General features: G+C 34.6%; 2 protein-coding genes across 2 annotated transcripts; one reads left to right on the forward strand and one right to left on the reverse strand.

Moving 5' to 3' along the window:
• Nucleotides 1–677: 677 nt before the first annotated feature.
• LOC130796958 (sterol 3-beta-glucosyltransferase UGT80A2-like) lies at nt 678–11,111 on the forward strand. The gene is made up of 14 exons (XM_057659418.1): nt 678–1,124; nt 2,111–2,262; nt 2,346–2,588; nt 4,061–4,172; nt 4,770–4,940; nt 7,070–7,133; nt 7,383–7,440; nt 7,531–7,708; nt 8,432–8,562; nt 9,330–9,432; nt 9,852–9,928; nt 10,232–10,279; nt 10,400–10,549; nt 10,682–11,111. Exons 1-14 carry the CDS (start codon nt 902–904, stop codon nt 10,859–10,861), a joined length of 1,890 nt encoding a protein of 629 aa, XP_057515401.1. The 5' UTR covers nt 678–901; the 3' UTR covers nt 10,862–11,111.
• Nucleotides 10,880–17,717, reverse strand: LOC130796959 (protein LUTEIN DEFICIENT 5, chloroplastic). The gene is made up of 17 exons (XM_057659419.1): nt 17,447–17,717; nt 17,158–17,320; nt 15,601–15,817; nt 15,424–15,495; nt 15,066–15,176; nt 14,751–14,942; nt 14,508–14,669; nt 14,326–14,421; nt 14,147–14,248; nt 13,393–13,425; nt 13,196–13,276; nt 12,929–13,011; nt 12,406–12,537; nt 12,255–12,315; nt 12,102–12,167; nt 11,113–11,826; nt 10,880–11,016 (listed from the first exon to the last, which is right to left on the reverse strand). Exons 1-16 carry the CDS (start codon nt 17,580–17,582, stop codon nt 11,653–11,655), a joined length of 1,881 nt encoding a protein of 626 aa, XP_057515402.1. The 5' UTR covers nt 17,583–17,717; the 3' UTR covers nt 10,880–11,016; nt 11,113–11,652.
• Nucleotides 17,718–18,596: the final 879 nt, after the last annotated feature.

Raw genomic sequence — 18,596 nt, forward strand, 5'->3', positions numbered from 1 at the left:
ATTGGTCATTAATGACCTTAGGATGTATGCCCATGATGGATCCCTGTTATCACCGTATTCCAACATTATTTTGGATAATCCTCTCTTAGAGTTCCGACTGTCTTGAGATCTCAAAGTAAGGGTGACTTGACCTCTACTAATATCCTTCCCAATAGGCTAGGACCTAAAGGGTGAGTATAATAGGTCCTTGGCGGTGTAGGAGAGGAAATAGTAGTCCTTGTCTCCTGAGAGGATTATGAAAGTGTTTAACTTAAAGATCTGAGTTGATTATCATTAATGACATAACGTTGGGACATATTGAGGTGGAATCGGGTTCTTGGCACATACGTATCCAAATTGTAATCGATCCATTTGCAAATCCAAAGTTGCGGTCTATTTCTTCTGTTTTCTGATTTTGTTCCATCTACCCTTTTAGTTCATCTGATTTAGTTTCATATATGAAAAAGTCTCGTATGAATTTGGTTCATACTATTATAGTGTGCACCAATTTCAAAAAGAATTAAATACTTCTAATAGATATTTTTACTTAAGAAGTACAATCAATATACCCTAATATTATAAAATAGGTGCAACTTATAATAATAGTATATTATACTTTTAATTATTTTTGTATACCAAAGGGCGCGGAAGTTGTAAAAGAAGCCGAAATAAAAATGTACTGTATTCTATTTCTACGTCAATGAACGTGTCTTGTTTGAGACACCCAACAGCCAAGCGCTATAAAACTTTTTTCTCTTTCCTCTCTGTCTTTTTTCTTGTTGAACGAACAAACACGAATTCTTTCTACTTTCTGTCAACCAAATTTAAACCATCTCACCTCTTCTCATCCAATTTCGCACTCTCTCAATATTAGGGTTTCCTTTCTTCTTCGCTTTATTCTTCTACACTTTTTATAATCGCAATGGCGAACAATGCAGAAACTTCTAGCAGATGCATCTCCATTAGTTCTGGCGATATTCCTGTTGAATTCGACAGCAATGATGTTCACTCTGATAAAAGTTCTGTTGATGTTTTGATCGATGAAAATCGTGGGGCTGATGATTATGAGGATCATGATCATGGTGATAGTGATTATGAGGATTCTGTTTGTGATTCTCAGAATTCTTGTAGAGCTTTTTCTTCTGGTTTGTTTACGTTACTTTACTCCTTTTTTTAATGGATGTTTGGAATAATGATTTACTGAATTGTGTAAATTTAATATTTTTTTTTGCAATTAATTAGTGTTTGTTTTTGTTGTATGAAGATAGAGTATATTGGTAGTTATGCAAGAATATGAAGATTTTTTTGAGTTACAGACTTACAGTTTCAAAAGTATTGTTTTTTGTAAAGCAATTTGTTGATGGTTACGCTAAATTTATTTAGGTGTATATCAAATTCTGAAAGACTTAGTTCGTGTTCCGAACTTGATTGTTAGCAATTAGCAAATATTAAGTTGTTGTATATTCCTGTAAGTTTGTAATCCTGTGTTTTGTGCGGTTTCGGATGTACGCATTTGATCGTTCGTATCTTTAGCTCAGGGGCTGGCAAAATTGTGAAAAGTTGAATATTTAAGACTGCACGTCTGCACATCAATATATATATATATATATATATATATATATAGCAAGATTAACTTAATAATGCTTTCTTTCAACATCACTGAATACAGAGTAATATTTTTTATTTCAACAAGATGAATTGAAAGTGTAAAATGTAAGATTGAACGTATGAAACATCATATTTTTTTAATCATAAAAACCTTTTCTCTCAGTAATTTAGGAAATGGATATAAATGAGGGGAGTTTAGTGGTTTTATGAAGTTGTATGTGCGGCGTCCATCTTGTGTTGCAGGCCTTTACACTGAGTATAGACTAGCTTGGAGTATCACTGCATACATATCGATGTTAATGTTGATTGATGATTTAGCATGATCATTGTGGACTTAGGCATGTTCTTGAGTTGCTTTAAAATGCCAGAGTGGCGTGAAGACCTGCCTTTTATTATAGTTGTATAGTATAAGCTTTTCATGGATTTAGATTAGATGATTTTGTTTTTGAAGTCATTGGGTTACTTATTATTTAATTTTACCAAGTTCGCTTAGAATATATTTCTCAGTATGTTTATTTTGTAGGATCTACTGATGAGAGTCAAGATAACCATCACAAGTTTCAGGAATCCTCAACTTCTAATCACCTTGCGAGAACCGGAGAATCTAAACGTTTCAATCCTCTCAGTGTATTAATAGCAAAACTTTTTGATGAAAAAGTGCCTGTGAAGAAAAGGGTAGACTTCATATTTTACAACCTGTTGGAGTTTGATCTGTCATTGTCACTTTCAATTGATGTGTTTGTCTGTTGTCTTTCCAGCTCAAATGGCTGAAGCGAATGGCAACTGTTAAAAAAGATGGAACTGTACAATTTGAAGTTCCTGGAGACATTAAAGCCCCAAGCCTTGATTTGGGAAATGGAATGGCTTCTGGAGAAAATGTAGAAGAGGAACAACTTGATTCGGTTGACGTTTATGATCTTCCCCCAATGCAAATTGTTATGCTAATTGTTGGAACCAGAGGGGATGTGCAACCCTTTGTTGCCATCGGGAAGCGTTTGCAGGTATCTCTTCTGCCATCATTTCCATATTATTTTTGTCATTGGGAAGAGTTTGTATGTGTACATATATTCACATTTCACTATTAAAATTGTTGTCAAGACCTTTGTAATAGAAATATGTAGTATGTTGCTGCAATTTAGCATATTTGAGTTACCAAGCATATTATATTATATAGTTGAAGTTAAATCTTGGTCTTAGTATCGCTTTAGGAGTTTTTTAAATGGGTTACCAGGCAATATTGCAATGTAATCTCTTTTGGAGGGAAATTTACTTGGCATTAGTTAGGTGTGTTTCTTGAGGAAGGGAGATTAGCAGAGATTATGTAAGTAAATATTGTTAGTGCAAGTGTCAAGTCACCCAATGTTGATGCTTATTCCATGGCATACACCATTGATGAAGAGGATGGCAATGCAAGAGGGAAGGAGTTGCATGAAGTTGATGCTTCAAGGAAGCAAAAAGAGGGTTGCTACATGGCCCCCTTGAACAAGGAAATCTAATGTATTTCTAACAAGCACATGGGTTGCTTAAATGAGCACATGTAGTCACAGGCTCTGATGCGTTTATTTTGTTTTGGCTGCGAGACTTGAGACACTTCATATCTTTTGCTAGGGTTCCAGTACTTATATTGTGGGTTATGTAAAGGGCCTAGATTAGTATTAGAATATATATGTAATGGATAATACATAGAGTGAAATAGGGTTAGAGGCTCTAGAGTGTCTCCTTTGTAGTAGTATGAAATCTCTAGTTAAAGAGTGAGTTTTAGTTTAGTGAGTGCATAGTTTATGAGTGGTATTTCATTTATGTATTGTTGAATAGTTAATACAATATAATCTACTTTGAGTAGTAGTTGTCCAATACACCATTTATTTTGTTGTGTGTGCTTTGTTCATCAAAGCGTTGATCTTTTTGCTTGTGTGTTCAAACTCTGTTATTCTTCATCCTTCTACAACTCCTCTCATCATTTGAAGCATGAGGGTCCAAGTTTTTAGAGAGAGAGAGAGAGAGTGTGTTAAGGTATTGTATTTTGTTTGATCATAAATTCTATTGTGAGAGTTTGCTGTGCCACTGGAAAGCTCAGGAGGGATTGCTGTTATCCTTCCTTATTATCATCAATGTATGTCATCATTTATTAGTTGGTTTATCAGCTTCTATACTGTAGCTACTGAACCATTGATGATTCATTTGTTGCTTGTTTAGCCTTCTCCCTCTAGTCCTCTCTTTTCCTGAAGTCCACTGATGTACTCCTATACTGTAGCTACTGACCCATTGACGATTCATTTGTTGCTTGTTTAGCCTTCTCCCTCCCTATTAGTCCTCTCTTTTTTAAAGTCCACTGATGTACTCCTGCTTGTGGAAGTGCCTGACCTTTTGCCTTTAGTTCTGCTTTTCCTTGCATGTATTTGTTTCTCTGTAATTATTAATGTAGTTATAGTTCTTCTTTTAGAATGCCAGCTAATGCTATGTTTTTCATCAGGAGTATGGCCATAGGGTCAGATTAGCAACTCACGCAAATTTCAAAGAGTTTGTATTGGCTTCTGGCTTGGAGTTCTTTCCTCTGGGAGGAGATCCAAAAGTTCTTGCTGGATGTAAGTTTTCTATAAGGCTGTTCTCAGACTGCTGTATTGAGGTGCCTTATTGCCTGCAGTTCAGCAGAAGTACAGAAAAAACCTGTTTACTAATCTGTTTATCTTAAAAGCACACTTGTTTCTACTGGTAGCTTTTAGCGGAGTTTAGCTTCTTATTTTCATTTTATTCTTTTTATTTTGGGTCCTTTACGTCCGAATCATTTTTGAATTTTTTTTTCCTTCATACTGATAATTTTAATTTCTACATGTATTCAGTATTTATATACTTAGAAGTTTTCAGTGAACGTTAGTTTGTTAGAGATACACGAGCAGTCATGAATTTTTAAAGTGAATAGCATTTTCTAAATTGAACTGAACTTACTTTTACTGAATACTCTTATTTTAAGTTGAAGAGAACAAGGTCTAAGTTTGTTTAATCAAGAACTTCTGCTTAGGGATTTCTATCTTGAAATCGATTTTGATTGTTTGTAGTGTGAGTAACATTCTTTTCATCACAATAGTGGAATACCTGTTGGAACGCCTACTAGTTATCTTTTTCTTCCTTACCTGGTTGCCTTGTTTCATGCTGTTAACAATAATTTTGTAGCACTCATGCAGACATGGTGAAAAACAAGGGCTTCTTGCCTTCAGAACCTTCAGAGATACCTATTCAGAGGAACCAGATGAGGGATATTATATTCTCTCTGCTACCTGCTTGCGAGGATCCTGATCCTGATAGTCATGTTCCATTCACTGCTGATGCAATAATTGCAAATCCACCAGCCTACGGTTAGAATTGATTCTTTTGAAATTGAGTTTTTCTCTTCATTGATGCTGTCATGCTCATATTTTTATTTCATTATGGATCCACAAACAGTAGCTTACAGTTTAGACACTCATGACTTTCATTTCGATTTGAGTTTTGCAATGTTTTGAAAATATCTTAAGTTTTCCTTTTTCTACTATTTTAAAGAACTAGAACAACAAATAACTATTGCTTATGTGGGATCCTCTAACCCAACATAATACTAGAACACTCAAAAATAGCTTGAGAAGCATAATATTTGGCTGTATATTTGAGTGTTGGATCCTACGGTTTCGACTTTGACTCCAATCTTTGGGGATTAAGACTCTGACATTGTTGTTGTTGAATTTGACATTAGAATTTCAGTGTTACAGTTGTTGCGTTAGGATTAGTGATAGGTGTCTAGGCACCTCCAATATTGACTGCATGATTCTTACTATTGTTTTAGTCAACTAAGGACTTAAAAGCTCAATTTATACTCGTAGTTACATTTTGGTTTTGGTAGCAACTAGCGAGTTACATTTTTTTTGCTATCATGCTTTGAACTGAACAGCCATAATGGGTTTATATATAGAATTAGTCAATGATTCTTAAATTTATAGCTGCAGATTTTATTTATTACATTTAAATAGGGTTAGGAGTGGAGAAATGGAAAGCAGCGAACATGGTTTGTTATTGTTGTTGTTTGCCATTTACAGATCAGTGTAGTTGCTTTGTCTTGATTAGAGCTGTGCAATGGGCTGGAGCCCCGGATCCAACCTGTAATTTTAAGGGTTTAAAGTGGGGTGGGCTGAATATGGGGCGGGTTACAAACGGGCCTTATTTAATATACAAGGGGCGGGCTGGATAAGGGTTTAGAGCGGTGCAATGAGCTGTGATGTTATCGTAAACACTAAACAGTACCAAATGATAAATAGCAAATCATGTTTGGTAGGTTTTTTTTCTTTGAAATAGTGTCTGGTAAGCTTTATACTCCTATAATTAGATATTGTTCTTTTTAATAATCACTTCCTTTGTAAGTTAATTTATTAAATCTATCTTCGATTAAATTTCTAATTTTTGTTTGTGACTCTTGCTATATGTTGATGTTGTGGTCATTTTTTTGTTTTTATGAATTTTTCTTGCAGTTAATAAATGATATTTTATTTTTATTTCAAGATATACTTTCTCTGTTCGTTAATGAAGTTCCCATAAGAAATATTTACGAAAATTATGAAAAATAAAATCTTTTAGATAGTGAAAAATATTATTTTAATGTATGATAAATTTGATGGAGGAAAAGTGGGGGCCAAACACATTAAAAAATTATTAAAAGAAAGTTAGTGGAAAAAAATGGTGACCACAACTATTAAAAAAATATTTTTTATAAAGTTATTGAAAAACATGCGAGACCCATAAACAATATAAAAATGTTAAAATAAAATTAATGGAAGATATATAGGGACGATAAGCATTATTAACATACTCCATTAAAATGATGATAGAGTTAGACAAGGTTAATTTTGACTAAAATTTATGATATAAATTGAAAGATTTTTTGTAGGAACAACAAATAAAACAATAAAAATAACAAATAGGAACAACTTTAAAGAACGGAGGGAATATTTTTTGATTAATGTTCATCTTATTTTGTTATAATGTTTTATACGACTAATTTTTTATTGGATTATTTACCTAGAATAATCCAACTTATTTGTGATTTTCCTACAATAATCCCACCTATTGATTAACCATGAATAATCCCAACTTGAAGGGGTATTTGCTTAGAGTAAACTTAGGTAACCCGATGACCTGCTATAGTAGCTAATTCACCAAAAACATAAATTGAAAATTAATTCAAAATTGGAGAAAAATTTTGAAATTTACATAAAAAACTCTAAATAATAAAAAAAATCATAAAGTGCTGGATTGGATTGGGCCTATTAAGCCCGGTCCGCTCAAGCACACCTTCAAATTTTCAGAACCCCGGCCCCGTGCGGTCCGTTTTCATTGGAATCCGGCCCGGCCCTTATCCGCCCCATTGCACAGGCCTAGTCTCGATGATTCATGGTTCACACATTTCAGTTTCAATTTTTTGTTGTCTGTTGTCAGCTCATACTAAGGTATGTTTCAGGACATGTACATGTTGCCGAGGCACTCCAAGTACCAATTCATATATTCTTCACAATGCCTTGGACGTAAGTATCCTTATCTAATCCACCTAAATTCTCAATAATTTTCAATTGGCTTTAAAGTGAATATGTTTGAATTTTAAAGTGCCCACTGTGTGCTTAAACAACCTTTGGTTGTGTTTTCTGCCTTGCACATTTTTGACAGATTGAGTATCATACAGACTTGTTGACTTGTTGAGTACCACTAAGTGAAAACAAATAACTTGAATGCAAAATAAATGGTGCATGAATCTTGATAATTCTCATTCATTGCAGGCCCACTAGCGAATTTCCACATCCTCTGTCCCGGGTTAAGCAACCAGTTGCTTATAGAGTAAGTGCTGCTTTATCATCATTCTGTAACGGCAGCATATCTTGGCATTATGTTTTATAGTTTCTCTTTAATGACACTATATGCTTGCAGCTTTCTTACCAAGTTGTTGATGCTATGATTTGGCTTGGAATACGGGACATGATAAATGAATTTAGGAAGAAAAAGCTGAAGTTGAGACCTGTCACCTACTTAAAACCTTCTTACAGTTCAGCACCTGATATCCCTTATGGATATATTTGGAGCCCTCACCTTGTCCCCAAACCTAAAGGTCAGTAATCTGTGTTACTAGTGATCGGTTAAACACTTCGAAACTGACTTTTTTTCTGTGTTGTCATATTAGTTATTTAATTTCTTTGTCTCCTACTTAACATTTTATCTCATACATTACTAACATGCATTTCCCATTATCATACTTCCTACATCTTTTTTAATTGCAACATTTTCAATTAAGCTTTCACTCTTTTAGGAGAAAGGTTGCAACAAAAAAGTAAGTATGACGCTTCTACTGTTTTTTAGCAGTGAGACCCAGATTAGTAAATTAACTTTCCTCAAAATAAGCTATTTGCCTTGTCTGAAGGATTCAATCTCGCTGATTTTTCCAAGATTTTAATTGAGTTGAAAGCAATTTCATGGATAGTTTGGTTCCATGAATAGAAAATTGCTTTTACTGTTACCTTAGAAATATGTGACGAAAACCTGGAGCCCACACTCGGCGTTATGTGTTCTTTTGGATTTTGCTTGAAGTGTTTATTGTGTTTATGATGCAACGGCCTATCAATGGTGTACCTTCCTAAAGGAAAACTTTTCACTGAACACCCTTTCTCTTGGAATTTCTGTCCTATTTGGAACCGTTTTTAGAGGTAATAGGAAAATGCAAATTATTGTGATGGCCTCATTTTTCATGTCCCTAATTTTATGTACTGTTGTAAGTAGAAAATTTTTGTGCATTTTGCTAAACATCTGGGCATATTTATGCTTAATTGTCTTGCAGATTGGGGACCTAAAATTGATGTAGTTGGATTCTGTTTTCTTGATCTTGCTTCACATTATAAACCTCCAGAAGAGCTTGTTGAATGGCTTGAAAAGGGTAAAAAGCCAATTTATATTGGCTTTGGAAGTCTGGTAAGTTTCCTTCAATTTTTTTAAAAATAAATGTCCTGGATGTTTCAATTTATTTTGGGAGAAGACAATTGATGTAGAAGTGATAGGACATACTGTGAGAGGCAACTTTTGAAGTTATGATGATAGACATAAACATGCATTACGGCATGTGCTCGATAATTTTTAAAACAAACTTACATAATTTTGGCGAGCTTTGAATTCCTTAAACTAAACACGATAGCCTTTCTTAAGACGCTAGTAATGAGTAATGGCAATATATGAAGTGAGGAATATGATTGTAAATACATATGGAAATACGTCCTCAGTTTTTTAATGACTAAAGTTTGACTATTATACTATTCACAAGTTTTAATTTGACCTTTGTTAGTGAATTATCTTTAATAAAAAATATAGTTGTGTAGGATCTTATTAGATTCGTCTCAATATAGAGTTTAAACAATTTGCACTGTATGTGTGTTTCAAAAAGTGTATCCATTTAAAAATCAGTTTTTTTTTTTTTTTTTTTTTTTTTTTTTTGTTTTTTTTTTGTTTTTTTGTTTTTTTTGCAAATGTGGGTAAGCACTAAAATCTCTTTGTAATTGTAGAAGTAAGCTTACCTTGAAGCATTGGGATAATGATATGATATGGTTAGTGGAAAGTGAAGTTTGTACTAGATGATGCAGTTAGCATTCTGTGCCTTCGAAAGTGTGAATGAACTCTTAATGTGCTTTTGACTTTTCTGAATTCTGTACTGGTTGACTAATTTGTACCTTTTTTATTCACGATAGCCTGTACGAGAACCTGAGAAAATGACAAAGATCATTGTGCGGGCCCTGGAACTCACTGACCAAAGAGGAATCATCAATAAAGGCTGGGGTGGTCTTGGAAATTGTAAGATGTTCATGATGTTTCAATCTTGGTTTACTTTTGACGTATGTTTCTTCTTATTCAAACTTAAATTTAAAGCTGGAATAGAACTATTTGTGGCAATAGAAAACGCAGAACTTTCTGAGGATGATTAGATTTTATACTCAGATTATAAGGTTCAGTTTTTTAATATATACACATGTTTATTTTATGGCTCAACCGCTCAAGATTCAGGTTTACAATTTTCACATATGATGATTAATCAGGAAAACGGCTATCTCCTTTGTTTATGTAAATCGACTGATGCTTATGTTTCTTTTATTTGTGTATTGGGGGTGCTTATTGTTCTGTGTGCCGACTTATTGAAAATGGAAGAGGGAGAGGAAGGACAAATCTAAGAAGTTAAGCATTTTCGTTTTAATCTTTCTATTTCTTGTTTCCAGTGGCAGAACCGAAGGATTTTGTGTACTTGTTGGACAACGTGCCTCATGATTGGCTATTCTTACAGTGCTCTGCTGTGGTAAGATTTCCTGTGCCATTGGAGTAGAATTTTTGAAAGTGGTTGTGATGTTATTATAGGATTTTGTTTGTTAAAACTTAAATGGTAGTTTTATGTCATCAGGCTAAAATATTGTTAAGATTAGTTATATCATATAGTAGTATTAGATTTTAAGCCTAATCACCAGGACTAAATTTTAAGAAAACGGTTTAAAGGAGTTGAGCATTTCTCTTGAGTACAACACACCCTCTTTTCTTTCTATTTTGCAGAATTTTAGGTTGTTAGTAACCCAACTTAAAAAAGTTTTTTTTTTCGTCATTGCAGGTGCATCATGGCGGCGCTGGCACAACTGCTGCTGGACTTAAAGCTGCGGTAACTGTTTTCATGTTATTCAACTGCTCTTATTTCATCTGCTTCTATTTTTTTTTGTATCTGCATCGTTTCTGGTTTTTGCTGCCTGTGGAATACTATTAAGCTTGTCTCTGCTTCCAGTGCCCAACAACAATTGTGCCATTTTTCGGTGACCAACCATTTTGGGGAGAGCAAGTGCATGCGAAGGGAGTAGGGCCCACACCAATCCCAATTGAAGATTTTGTACTTGAGAAACTGATCTCTGCTATACGCTACATGCAGGATCCCAAGGTAATCTGATATTAATAGCCCTTTGCAAATTTTCTGCTGCAACGCACACCACTGAAAGGATTATACACTTGCCCTTTGCAAATGTGAGATTAATAGCTTTTAATTCTTGACCGGAGTTCTTATGAAATGCAGGTAAAGCAGCGTGCTGTGGAATTAGCAAAAGCAATGGAAAATGAAGATGGGGTTGCAGGTGCGGTGAATGCTTTTCACAAACATTTTCCCCGGAAGAAACCCGAGTCTGAGAATTCCGAACATCAAAGGCCACATAAATCACACTTATCGATTAGAGGGTGCTTTTTGGGTACCCATTAATCTAATCATCCGTTACCAGATAGTTTTGAGCTATTTATAGCCAAGTATGATAAAATTGTGTTGACTTCACTAACCAGCCTTTTTAACTCCTTGCGGTTTGACCTGTTGCTTGTGCAGCCTTTAAGAAATTGTATTTCCATATGTATCTATACCACCTGTAATATCAATATATTGGAAAAGTTACCAAATAATGTACATCTTCTGTGATCACAAATACAAGAGCTTATTAGATGAGCAGTTTTGGTTCTAACCTGTAATCGTTTCATTTTATTTATATTTGGATTCAGGAAAGGCTGAATGAAAGGGAGAGTTGATTGAGAATTGAACCAAAACCTTTATCCGGTGAAAGTGATAATTGGTCTAAATGAAACAACATTCAATTCTGTATAGAAACATTTTGTATCAGTGTACATTGTTTGGAGTTGTAGTACTTTAAACACTAGGCCATCGTCTTTTCTCATTTGCAAGATATACAAGTGAGGTTTTCATTTGAAATTACTCATCAAATCACAGAAATGAATATTTGAATATTTACGACGATTGCCCAATGGTTTCAACACTGGGTCTTTTCTAATTGTATTAGGGAGGATATTTTTTAGTCCTGCCCAAGGGTGGGGGAAGGTGGAGGCTATGAACTTTGTGCTTGATTCCGTGATCCAATACTGCAGTTGGTCCGAGTGCAATGAAGATCAAATTGTAACCAAAGTAGACCATGGATATGGTTATTCCAATAAGAAAAGCCGGTCTTTCTCTATAATAGATGATCGTTTTAGTCCTGTGAGGTAGGCGCTCTAGAAAATTCCCTCTTTTGATCCATTGGGCATAGCAGCCTCAGTAACGTTTGCAGGAGAAGCAGTATCCACAACAGGAATTTTGGGGTCAGTAGGATGAAAATTGGTTCTTCGCCTTACGCTCATCATAAGCCCATTTGTCGTGTGGATGGTTGCACCTGTGGTCATCTTTACCTGCAAACATATTACTCGGAAAATTACAGAATTATTCACTATTTTCTTCTTAATTCCTAATCATTTAACGATAATTCTCTATTTTGCGACTTCATGAGAAAACATAACAAGTGACAACAATATAATCGATGCATGTTGAAGTGAACCCATGTCTCGTCTATTACACAACCCAGCGACTTGAGTCTTTGATAGTCTTAAAAATCGCTCCACGGAATGGCAGGATCTGCATCACCCGTGTATAACAAGTAAAAGAAAAGAAGAATGAAATGGCTTACAGGAGGGGCATCAGGTGCCAGCTCAAAGTCAAATTGCCGAATGAGCATAGCTAATGCTACTACGTTCTGCAATGAGTAAGAGAGGATTTTTAGTAAAAATAAACAGCATTTTATTAGGGCAGTTTTCGTTAACATATGTTTAATTGTTTTTACCTCGTAAGAAGCAAACATGTCCCCTATACACTTCCGCGGGCCTCCACCAAATGGGAGGTATCTTAAACACCATTTTACGACATAAGTTAGTTCACATCAAGAACAACCAATTTCGAAAGATTAGTACAAGGTTAGTGAAGATGAAATTTACTTGAAATTTTGGTTAGTCTCGTTTGGGGCAGGCCCATCCACTGGCCACCTTTCAGGAATGAATTTGTCTGCGTCATCCCAAAAACTTGGGCTACGATGCAGGTTCCATACGGATATGAAAATATCTTCACCCCTGCCGAAAAGATTTTGTTTGTCACAAAATTATCTACGAACGGAAGCTAATAAACTCGAAGAATTTAAATGTTTAAGCACCCATTCAGTTCTTTCAACAATATTACATTGCTCCAATGCAACTAAGAGACTCCCTCCTAGGTGAGGTTTAGGGAGTCGGATACATGCAACCTTACCCTTATAATAACAAAGATGTTGTCTCTGATTGACCTTTGATTGCAAAGGTCATTTGTAACTTTAATATATATAAGAAGCACAAATGGGTTAGTAAGCCAAACAGCAAAGAACTATCAATCTTTGGGTCCATTTCTACGATGAAGATAAATAAAATTTCAAGGAAAATAGAATTCATTGGCGATAGATTGCCGTTAAGCTATCATTAACATACTTACTTCTTGATCGGGTATGGTCCAAGCATGTCCTCTTCAAGAGAACGACGAATCAAGACAGGAGGTTGTGGGTAAAGCCTCAAAGACTGTACAAGCAATTTACAAAAGATAATTAGAACAAGAAAACAAACACTATAAAACACTACAACAACAACAACGATCTCAGAGCTTTAGTCCCAAAAGATGGATTGACTACTATAACTAATAATTAGAACAAGAAAACAAACACCAACACATTATAAAACATTAAACAATGAAAAGTAGTTGTACTTCGCTGATCACTCGACTTGCATATTTAAGGTTCTTCAAGTCTTGAATTGTCGGAAACCTTTCGCCCAAAACCGTATCCACCTAAACAAGGAGAAAGTTCAGATAACTAAAATTAGTCGTAACTCTTCCAAGAAGGTTCAAAAGCCAAGCATTATCAGTTAATCACTCAAAATTCCATAAAACCATAATTCAGTTACCTCGTATCGAAGCTTTTCCACTACTCCTGGATTCTGATGGAAAAAAGAAAACAAGAAATGCATTCAGGGAATCTTGAGGATTACACAGATCAAGCGCCAAGTAGAGTAGACACTAGACAGTTATTTAGCAACAAGCTAATTTTAGTTCTAGAAATAGAGTGATATCAATTAACTTGTCTCATGTACAACATTCCATTACCCCAATGCCATTAACTAGGTTTGGATAGGAGGAAATAGAGGGAGATGAAGGGGAGGGAAATAAAGGGATTGCATTTCCCTCATTTGGATACCAATAGAGAAAGGGAATCTGAAGGAAGAGCCTCTTCAAATTTTTCACGGAATAAATCCTTCCAACATTGGAAAAGTTTGGAAGCTCCCCATCCATTTATTTCTTTCCAAAACTGTTATCCAAACATAGTGTAATTGGCTCACAACCTCACACCAAGGTGGTGTTTGAGGGGGTCAGATGTATGCAACTTTATTCAAGTCACTTGTTAGTGATAACATAGGGGTATTTCCAATTAACTCTTGATGGCAACATCATTTGGAACTTTCACATAAATAAGAAGTGCACATAATTAAAGGAACCATTTTAATATAGTTCACAATAATTCGAAACCAAAGAACTATAAAGATCTTGGCCCCATCAAAAAAAATTTAGAAACATGTTGGCTACTGTGATAGAGTACGTGGATCAAAACACAAAGAATGTGGGCACTGTTAAAAACAAAAACTGAGAGCCAAAATCGTAGACCTGAGACAGGAGATAGAAAGTCCATGTTAGTACTGCTGCAGATGTTTCATGACCAGCAATTAGGAGTGTCATTAAGTCATCACGAAGTTGCTTGCTCGAAACCTACATAGAGGACAAGACTGTCTTAAATCAATTGATCCGAAGAGGAACAAAACCCCATTATCTAAAAATTCCCATACGTCATCTCCTGATGCCAAAAGAAAATGAAGAATACTAGGATCTTGTTCGTTCATATACTCTTCGTGAAATTGCAGCTCCTCTTCTTCTACCATCCTCTGCGATTATATTTGTGAAGATACAATTAGCAACGGTTATTGACCGACATTGAGCATAGAAAAAACCGAAAGGCATTTAGACTCACCTTGCAGATTGCTATCAGGTCATTAAGTGTATCATTTACCAACTTGAGCGCTGCATTCACCTTTTTTAGTCTCGGAGATACATCCTTCCATATGGGTATTTCCCAGACCGGTATTGGAGCAGTACTTCTGGCTTCCGCCTCTCTCAAAACAGTGTAAACAGCCTGGTCTAGAGAACAATATGAGGCTATATAATATGAAATGAAAATTTCAAGCTACATAGATCGAGAAGGAGCTTGGCGTACCTCAACAATCCCAGTATCGTTTGATAATGAATCAAAATCATAATTAAATACAGCTTTTCCAATAATATCTAGCGTTAAATGTGAAAAAAGTGATTCCATTTCCACTGCTTCTCCCGCCGTAGAAGCAGCATCTAGCTTCTTGCAAAGTCTATCCGTAGCTTGGCAAAAGAGGCCAATCATGGCCGTCACAAACTGAAAAGAATATTGTGTCAAGCCTTGAAAAATATCATATTTATACCAGAATTTCAGCCAACAATTGTGGAAAAATAAAATGTTGGATTACAAAAAACACCGTTCTTAAAGCAGTTACACTACTTTTTGATGTAATGCAGGGACTATAGCACGTCTTCGCACACGCCAAATCTCTCCATCCGCAGGAATGAGTCCCTTCCCCATAACAAAGTCTAGAATTTCAGCCAAGATACCCTGATCAGGAAAACAAGATGAAGTAGATTTAGAATATGTTCCTAAATAAAACCAACAATTTATCGTAGTAAGTGTAACATTGATTCGCCAACTAATTCGCTTTTCGAATTTGTGATTCACTCAAAATGAACCAAAAATCGCCCAAAATTGACCATATTTTGCTATTTACTATTCGCGAAAAAAATTAGTGAATCACGCGACAATGATTGTGGTAAATCAAAAATCAGGAAATGCAACAACAACACACCTTAGAGTAAGCTTTAGAATTATCCTTTAGGATATGCTTGACAACTTTAGGATCAGAAACAATTAGAAAAGCCTGCAGTGACAGCAAAATTGATACAATAGACATATTACATTTACCGATACATCACATTCCATGTTACGTCATGAGAAATCCAATTGAAAAATGAATGAATCCAACCTTCGGTCCAAACTTTAGCCTGAATACGCCCCCATAAGTGAGATATAGATCGTACAAAGGCAAGAAGAAGGCCTCACTACGAATAGCTGCTATTTCCCCTTTTGCCTCAGGAATTCTAGAAAACTTTTCATAATCTTCAAAAGGTTTGAATATAAAATCCAGAATAGGTGTAGGAATTGCCAACTTCGACAGATTCTTTCTCAATGTCATGGGTAAGCTGTAAAATGTAAAAAAAAAAAAAGGGAAATAAGAAAGACCGACAAAGCAAAGAAAGTTAAGAGGTCACCCATATTCCAAAACGATTTATATATAAGAACACAATCATAGTTGAAACCAAAAATACATCATAATTGATAGATGAACTTTTCTTTTCACAGTCCCATTTGATGCAGATGTTAAAATAAGATGAACATGAAGATTAGTAATGCTAAGGGACATTGCATTCCTTTCGAAAATTTCATTTGCAAACGATAAGTTTACAGAAAACTGAAGCATATGGGGAAGTTGGTGTTGGCTTTGACAACAAAGCAAACAATAATCTGTTTTTTTGATGATCTAAAATTACATAATAAATATTATCGCAACTGTTTACAACGGATAACAAGTTTGTCATAAAGAATTTTTAGTGTTTAGTAATTCTTCTTGTTCTAGTACCTTCTTTCGATAGACCAAAGATATCAAGTCCTTTGATTTCTGGTTATAATAGACTATATTAAAAATGACTAGTGAAATCATGTGCATTTTTTATTAACGTAAAACTGCAAATGATGTTTGTTACCAAGGGTGAATCAGAATCAAATCCTTTGTTATCACTAATCAGGGTAAGGTTGACCCCCCAAGCCGCGTCTAGATGGAAGTCACTTAATAATACTGCACAATTGTAAAGAAAAATGTGACAATCTTCTACTAGAAATAGCATTCCTATTTCCTAACACAATTAATCTTGCAATTTGAAGTGGTTACATTTCTCTAAAACAAACATTGATTGTATTAAGAGAAAGGATCCTTCCTGTGTACATGCAAGGGAGAATCAAGGCTCACGCCTGCCTAGGCCATGGGCTAAGTTGTATGATTAAAAACACTATTAACATAGAAATTTGCAACATATAACACGGATAAATGACGGTGGAATTGATTTTGTAACAAATGTAGAGATGGGTGTTCGACCCACCCTATACTTGTTCATAATACCACCACCACCTCATTTTCACATATTTTCTACTCTTTAATGCAGTTTTTATTTGCAGCAATTCCTTCTTAACTACAATCTTCATTGGCATAAGTAAAAACTTGCCCTTTTTTTCATCCATAGCTAAATTCAAGGTTTTTTTTTTTTTTTTTTTATAATTTAAATTTTTTTTTTACCATACTTCTATAGCATACAAGAATCACAATAATCAATCAAGTACGACTCAATCATGCAAACTTAAAGCAACAAAAAGAATCGATCTTGTAATCCTACATTTCCAAAATACATAAACAAAAGCCCAATTACAAGAACTAATAAAGAAAATAAACAAAAAGATAGCAATAAGCCAAAAACTATTTAGGCATTACCTAGGTTGCTTAACAGTGAATTCCCCAGAAGCAATTCTAGCAGTTAATTCTGCCCTCCTTTTCTCAGCAAGAATTTCCTCAATGCTCTTCACTCCATCATCAATTGGGTCGGGTCTTGACCCATTTGAAGAAGAACAAGTAATCAAGCTCCATTTACACCCACCTACAAAAATTCAACAAACAAACAAAAACCCACAAAAGATTCATCCTTTAAAACTCAAAAATGACAATCAATACCACATTCAACCCAAAAGATTAAAACTTTAGGCACAAAAACAAAGAAAAATACCATGTAATGATCTAGAAGAGTAAGAAGAAGATGGGATTGATGCATTGAAAGAATTAAAATGAAGCAAATTCATTTGAAGATTGAAGGGATGAGATGAGAAAGCAAGGGATTGGAAAGTTGATACGTGGGCAGCCATCAAACTCTAAATCCAGATTAAGCAACTGGAAGATAAAAGCAGAATGTATTTGGATTTTGTTGCAAGTTTTTTTGGACATGTTTTTTTTTTTTTGTCTTTAATAATTTTTTTTAATTCATGAGCAATTGGGCAAGTGTCCTGTGGGTAGAAGAACGCAACGTTTTCTTAAGATACCCCGTTTGAGTTTTTACGTGAACTTCTACAAAGTGTTTCAGGAAGATATAATTTTCACCGACCATTTTTAGGGTAATTCGTTACAAAGTTGCTTTCATAGTTCTTAACTTTTTGTCTTTGATATTTGTACATTTTAAAGTATTCAATTTATAATATATTTTGAAATTTAATTAAGAAATTTCATATGGTAACATTTAGTTTTTATAAAATGCTAGTGATAGTATTTTTGTAAGATTTTTTCACATAGTATCATCCAATTTATGCATTATCTAACTGCCATAGGATTTTTCGTTAAATTCTTGTTAATTACTGTTTAATTAATCATTTTGTAAGTTTATTCCACATGTTAGCATCAAGTTTTTGCTCTCAAATGTTTAATTCACCATTTTAATGTTTAATTCACCCATTAATTTATCAAATTCCTTAAATGTTGTAACAATTTTATTTTCATTCAAATTATTGACATTATAAAGTTCAAAAGGTGCATTACAAACACTAATAAATAATTCAAAAGACGCATTTTATAAGCTTAAAATGTGCATTTCATAAGTTCAAAAGGTGCATTCCAAGCACTAAAATATCTACTTAATTGTTACTAACATTTAAGGGCGTTGATAAATTAATCCGTGAATTAAACGTTAAAATGGTGAATTAAATATTTGAAAGCAAAAACTGGATGCTATCGTGTGAAAAAAACTTACAAAATGATGAATTAAACAGAAATTAGCAAAAATTTAACGGAAAATGCTACGAAAGTTAGATAGTGCATAAATTAGATGCTACCACGTGGACAAATCTTACAAAAGTGCTACCACTGGTGTTTCATGAAAACTGGATGCT

This window comes from Amaranthus tricolor, chromosome 12 (genome assembly GCF_026212465.1).
Source record: "Amaranthus tricolor cultivar Red isolate AtriRed21 chromosome 12, ASM2621246v1, whole genome shotgun sequence".
NCBI classification, from domain to species: Eukaryota; Viridiplantae; Streptophyta; class Magnoliopsida; order Caryophyllales; family Amaranthaceae; genus Amaranthus; species Amaranthus tricolor.

Bases quoted from the DNA above. Each gene is read 5' to 3' on its own strand.
- LOC130796958 (XM_057659418.1), top strand. From the start codon at position 902: ATGGCGAACAATGCAGAAACTTCTAGCAGATGCATCTCCATTAGTTCT. The intron at 7,709-8,431 runs GTCAGTAATCTG...ATTGTCTTGCAG, and splicing joins CCTTGTCCCCAAACCTAAAG to ATTGGGGACCTAAAATTGAT. The intron at 9,929-10,231 runs GTAAGATTTCCT...TCGTCATTGCAG, and splicing joins TCTTACAGTGCTCTGCTGTG to GTGCATCATGGCGGCGCTGG.
- LOC130796959 (XM_057659419.1), bottom strand. From the start codon at position 17,582: ATGGCTGCCCACGTATCAACTTTCCAATCCCTTGCTTTCTCATCTCAT. The intron at 14,943-15,065 runs GTAGTGTAACTG...TATTCTTTTCAG, and splicing joins TCCCTGCATTACATCAAAAA to TTTGTGACGGCCATGATTGG. The intron at 13,012-13,195 runs GTACAACTACTT...TTGCTTGTACAG, and splicing joins CAAGTCGAGTGATCAGCGAA to TCTTTGAGGCTTTACCCACA.